Source organism: Beta vulgaris, chromosome 4 (genome assembly GCF_026745355.1).
Source record: "Beta vulgaris subsp. vulgaris cultivar EL10 chromosome 4, EL10.2, whole genome shotgun sequence".
NCBI lineage: Eukaryota > Viridiplantae > Streptophyta > Magnoliopsida > Caryophyllales > Amaranthaceae > Beta > Beta vulgaris.
The window spans coordinates 59,982,095-59,987,934 of record NC_079205.1 but is presented as its reverse complement, the minus strand read 5'-3'; the positions used below and the strand labels follow the sequence as shown (position 1 = coordinate 59,987,934).

General features: G+C 37.7%; 1 protein-coding gene across 1 annotated transcript; it reads left to right on the top strand.

The window, feature by feature from the left end:
• Window positions 1–3,002: 3,002 nt before the first annotated feature.
• LOC104890331 (60S ribosomal protein L18-2) lies at window positions 3,003–5,840 on the top strand. The gene is made up of 4 exons (XM_010675772.3): window positions 3,003–3,162; window positions 3,259–3,477; window positions 3,573–3,755; window positions 5,492–5,840. Exons 1-4 carry the CDS (start codon window positions 3,160–3,162, stop codon window positions 5,648–5,650), a joined length of 564 nt encoding a protein of 187 aa, XP_010674074.1. The 5' UTR covers window positions 3,003–3,159; the 3' UTR covers window positions 5,651–5,840.

The window sequence follows — 5,840 nt, the reverse complement described above, 5'->3', positions numbered from 1 at the left end:
GGGCTAAGATCTATTTGTGCAGCGGGTGGATGATGGCGGAGGGATTTTTGATCTCCCGTGCTGACAAGTTTCACTTTCACCGTTGTCTGCGACTTATACGTAAGAAAATAGTCATGTGAATAAGGAAAAAATATTTTTTAATAGGTAGTTTTGTAGGAGTATATAAATTTCTACCCAATAACCGAAGAAGGGAGCGGTGTCTCCATCTGAAATCACATTTTTATCTCTATTAATAAATTACTCCATTCATCTCAAAATGTAGTTTCCATTTCCCTTTTCTTTACGGTAATTTATGCAAGTAGAACTAAGAGGGGTAGTAAAGATTTTTTATTTATTTAATTAAATGTTGTATGGAAACAAATGATTTTAGGACATAGAATGGAGAATAATTGGTGAAAGAGCATTAATTGTAACATTTTGGTTGAATAAACAAAGGAAAAAACAAAATTCAAGAAAAAAATAAATGATGGGATACGGTTTTCCAGACAAATTACGAAAAAATGTATAACTAAATATGAAAATGATAACTATTTTTTGGGCACCCAAAATGAAAATAAGAACTATATTTTGGGACGAAGGGAGTATATTTTAAGAAAAAACTTTAAATAATACTCCTAAACAACTCAAAGTGAACCCAATTAAAATTGACAAAATTATTTTACTAAAGGAAATTTCTAGACAATTTAAAGTCATCACAATCAACATAAAATTGACAAAATATTACATAAGGAAATTTACCATGAATTTAAAATGACACATACATATGATTATGTATTGATTAGAAAAGTCCATAAACAAAATTGGAAGTGTGTGATTGAAATACTTTATCGACAATAATGTAATATGTAAAACTTGATGATGATTTGTAACGTATTTAGAAACTTATATTTTTTATCATTAAAATAAGACTCTTTATCTACAGATGTTCACGTAGTAAGACAATCTACAAAGCATATGAAGGATGCAAAATCTTGATTACTAATTAGATGTCAATATCATTTCTTTCGTTGGCATATGCGGCCCGCCAATGTGGGTACAAAAATATACTTGAGGTTTTTTTTTAAAACATCGAGAAACGTGCATTGATCAAATAACGAATTACAACCTATTACTAATACAACCATACAAATAACAAAGGAAAATTTAAAGAAGTTTTATGAGCTCTTACATGCCCAAAAAAACAAGAATAAACAAAGCCGATAAAGAGTCGCCTATTAAGTAGCGCACCCCTGGTCGATGAAGGTGATGGTGGAGTCAAAACTATAATGACTGGTGGATGTGATAGGAGAAGCAAATTTCGATCACGATATGGACAACGAACAACCAAAAGTAAGATTTGCATCTCGCCACATGGGCAATTGCAACGAACTTCTGACGCATGGGATTCTTGGCTCGTGATCTGTAGAAGAGTCACATTTCTAGGTGAGTCATGATTTTCTCTCTCGAGAGTATTTCATGTTTCTCCGTAAAGTAGGAGAAACAGGGCGTGCTAAAGTCCACCAGATGTAACTGGGGTGCCGCCTGTTGATTTGAATTTTTCAAGGCAAAGACCATTAACATCATTGCCAAGCGTAAAGGAGAGCTAAACATGGTGAGCTCTCGAACACACATCCGGTTAATGAACCATGAATAACGAATATCACCTTGACCATACTCACGCTTCTCATTCATTTGATGTACCCGTTCCTTTAACAAACATTTCAAATCCCTTATTCCACTAACTAACATTTTTTAAAAGCCATAACCAACAACATACTATATCCTTAACAACACGGATGAACCAACTAACACTAACTATTGAATAACTAACCATACATACTGAGAAAAAAACCACCAAGCTTTTAAGTAACACAGCTAGGGGGGAAGGGGGAAGGGGAAAAGGAAGCCCGACAACTAAGGGGGAAGGGGATGACCGAACAAAACCAACCAACAACAAGGGAGGGGGATTCCGCTGAAAACGCAAACACGGGATAGGGCTAGGACTCGACTAGACCACTCGAACATGGGAGGGGGAAGGGGAAAGGAAGCCCGACTAACTCAAACGGGGAAGGAGGAGGGGAAGCCTTATGAAGGAACAATGGAGGGGGAAGGAACAAATAAGGGGAAATGATACCTAACTGACGTGATTGGGGAGGGGGAGGTGGAAGACCTGAATTGACGACGACTCGCCTGAAACCTAAGAACGAAGAGAACCTAAAACTCGAGCAAAAAAGTTCGACTACGGCTAGGGGAAGGGAAAACCGATGACGCGATGGGGGAGGGGGTGCTTACCCGCGAAACACTGCCCTAACACTAGGAACAAACTAGGGAAAGAGGCTAAGAAAAACCGAAAGAAAAGCAATAAAAAAAAAAACAGGGGGAACTCGCCGGAAACTTACGCAGTGCCGGAACTCCGGCGATTTCCTAGGGTTTGTATCGGGGATAAGAAGTTGTGAGGAGAGAGGGCATAGCATAAATCTTTAGTTGAATATACTCGAGGTTATTGGATGCTAAAGTGTTTAATATTTATGGTAGAATGCATGTATTAACTAATTAAGCAAGCATCAAATCACTTTTGGCTTGACAATGTGAAAATTTGTCAAACATATTTCCTTGTTTTTGATTGGAAATAATAATCGTTGTACTCTTACCTAATTCAGCCCCACACGATAAAACAAGATTTAATCGAGACTGCAAATTTTATCACGGTTATAAACTAAATAATTAATATTATAATTTACCATATAAAAAAATTAAAAAAAACAAAAAGATCATTTCATGAGTACATTCTAATGTCAATAACATTTTTTCCATCTAGGACATGTTCTCTTCGGCATAAAACAACTAAACTGAACTGAATTAAATTGATCCGAAAATAAGTTGGGGAGAACAAACCTATTTCCAATTTCACATAAGTAAATAATCCGAAGCATCGCCGGAGTAGTCGGCCCAACAACTACTAATCCCTTTAGGTTCATTTAAGAAGAAAGAAAAGGAGTACACGTGTACGGTGTCAATTGAGATCCACAGGAGACGAGTGAACCTCACCAACACACAATCACAGCGACTTCACAAAAAAACCCTAATAATCCCCTCCATTTCCTTCGACCAAAATAAACATCAGGCAAACATCGCAGTCCCAAAACCCTAATTCGGAGCAGAAGCAGCGCAACATCAACAATGGTACCTCTCTCTCTCTTCTTTCTCTCTCATCTCTCTAACTTTTTCCGCCATTAACGTCTTTTTTAACTCAAAATTCTTCGATGAATTATATTACAGGGGATCGATTTGAAGGCAGGAGGTAAGTCGAAGAAGACGAAGAGAACAGCTCCTAAATCCAACGATGTTTACCTTAAACTCCTCGTCAAACTTTACCGTTTTCTCGTTCGTAGAACTGGTAGTAGCTTCAACGGCGTCGTTTTGAAGAGGCTTTTCATGTCGAAGATCAACAAAGCTCCACTTTCTCTATCTCGTCTCATTACTTACATGAAGGGAAAGGTCTGATTTTCTCTCTCCTCTTGTTTTAATTGTTGTATTCTGGTATTTTTGTGTTTTCAATTGTTTTGATGAAAAATTTGGTGAAAATGGTTTAGGAGGATAAAATTGCAGTGATAGTTGGGGCTGTAACTGATGATATTCGAGTGTACGAGGTTCCTGCATTGAAAGTAACAGCATTGAGGTTTACTGAAACTGCAAGAGCAAGGATTGAGAAAGCTGGTGGTGAATGTCTCACTTTCGATCAACTTGCTCTTAGAGCTCCTCTTGGACAGAACACTGTATGTTTGTCTATCTTTTAATCTGATTTTTTCATTTCATTTTCTATTGTTTATTTTTGTTGGTGTTTCGTTTCGTCGAAGGTTTGTTGTCTTGAGAATTGGTTTGGATGATGGTTTGATGAGATTTGATGTGTTGAATTCTTACCGGGGAACTTAGTTGTTGATTGTCATTGATTAACCTCATTCCTTGATGGGGTTCCCGGAATGTGCCGAATCTTTGAGGTCTTGGTGTTTGATGTTGGAAGTGTCTTGAGAGCCTAAAATGATGCTGCTTGCTTTCTGAGTTCCTTTTTGCTGTGAGGCAAAGGGTCAAAACCAGGATCCCACCTGCTAAAGTTTGTGCAATTGAGGGAGAGCGGGTGTGAGTTTTTGTTGAGGAAGATCTGTTTAGAATAGGAATTGCCTTTAATTTTCTTTTTATTGGGTAAACAGGAGATGTTGGCCCACAACAATAATGTTGGTTTGGTTATCCCTTTTTTGACATATTAGTCACTGATGGGTGGGTTAAGCAATTGTTTCTTCTTCATAAGCCATCTAAAGCCCTTCATATTCAGCCATTTCCAACCTTTGGCAGCATCGGGGACTTGAATGGTGAAATCACTCACCATTTCCTAGATATATTTAAGATAGTGAAACTGGGCTTAACTTGTACACAGTGAAGAGAATCTTGTCGAATTTCTATGTAGAATCCATAGAATTGTAATGCCATGTTAGCAAATTGGTTATCTATTATAGTCATCGACCAACTAAGCAAGCCCTTATTCACTTAGGTGAACCACTAACTGTTGTTGGTATCATTTCATGTTTACATTTCATTGAATATAAGTGTTACTCATAAATAGTTTGCTTGGTTTTAAATTCCTCAACAACTCCTATGCATACTTTAGGCATTGGCCTGTGCACTTCTGGCCATAAGTAAGGCGTGAAGTGTTTGGAGGCATTTGCCTATGAGTCTTATATGATGCCTGCCTTTGTGCATTAAAACAGTTATGACCCAAATCCGTACGTTTGGTAGTCCTTTTCTTTCTTTGATCCAGGAAAATCTTAACTCATTGGCTTATGTAGAAAACTTTCTATTGGCAATTATGTGCTTTTTATTAGATAATATTACATGAAATAATCTGTGCTCATTGTTGCAAAACTCGAGACCATGCGTTTGCCCCATGTCTCCCCTTACATTTGAGGATGCTTTGTGCCTCATGTACCTGCGTCTTTTGAAGTAAGGTTGTTTGTTTGTCAATTCCTAATCCCCGATTTGGCGTCGGCCCTGTACTGAAACATGGAGTGGTGATTTAATTTGTAGGACCAAAACCCGGTTGTGAACTGAAACAGGTCCAGGTGGATGTTAGTTTACTGTGATAAATTGATTACTACATTAATTTATTCTTCATAGTATATGAATGTTGCAGGATGAATCCGTTTGAAACTGGTTCATTAAAAATTCTGCACTTGTGCCCTATGGTGACATCCTGTGTTAATCTTTTTCTTCACATGGTAAAAAGGAAACGAGTCACAAATTTATGCAACGCTTCCACACAATGATAGTGCATACTGCCTTCACAAAATGAATTTGTAGTTTATTATGCGAGTTGGTCATGTGGAGGGTTGGAATTTACTGAAACTGTCACAATGTTAGATGTGTGCTTTGATCCTATTTTAACGCTCATCAAGTTTTCTTGGAAAGACTGACACTTCCCTGGTTTGATCGAGTTTTTGTCATCTCTTTCTGTTTGCAGGTTCTTCTCAGAGGGCCAAAGAATGCTAGAGAGGCTGTTAAGCACTTTGGCAAAGCACCTGGTGTCCCACACAGTCACACTAAGCCATATGTGCGAGCAAATGGTAGAAAATTTGAGCGTGCTAGAGGTAGGAGGAACAGCAGGGGATACAGGGTTTAAGCTTGATTACCTTATTTTTGAAACTCTTGTGTTTCCTGTCACAGCTATTAAAGTTTTGTTGGAGTTGGTAGTCATTGTTAACCAGATTTACTTATCCTTATTTTTCTTATAAGAATTTTTGTTGTCCGGTGAATTGGACGGTTTTGGTTATTGTAGTTTATGAAATATCATGCGGTCCCTTTTCTTCTGA

Bases quoted from the DNA above. Each gene is read 5' to 3' on its own strand.
- LOC104890331 (XM_010675772.3), top strand. The intron at 3,478-3,572 runs GTCTGATTTTCT...AAAATGGTTTAG, and splicing joins TTACTTACATGAAGGGAAAG to GAGGATAAAATTGCAGTGAT. The intron at 3,756-5,491 runs GTATGTTTGTCT...TTCTGTTTGCAG, and splicing joins CTCCTCTTGGACAGAACACT to GTTCTTCTCAGAGGGCCAAA.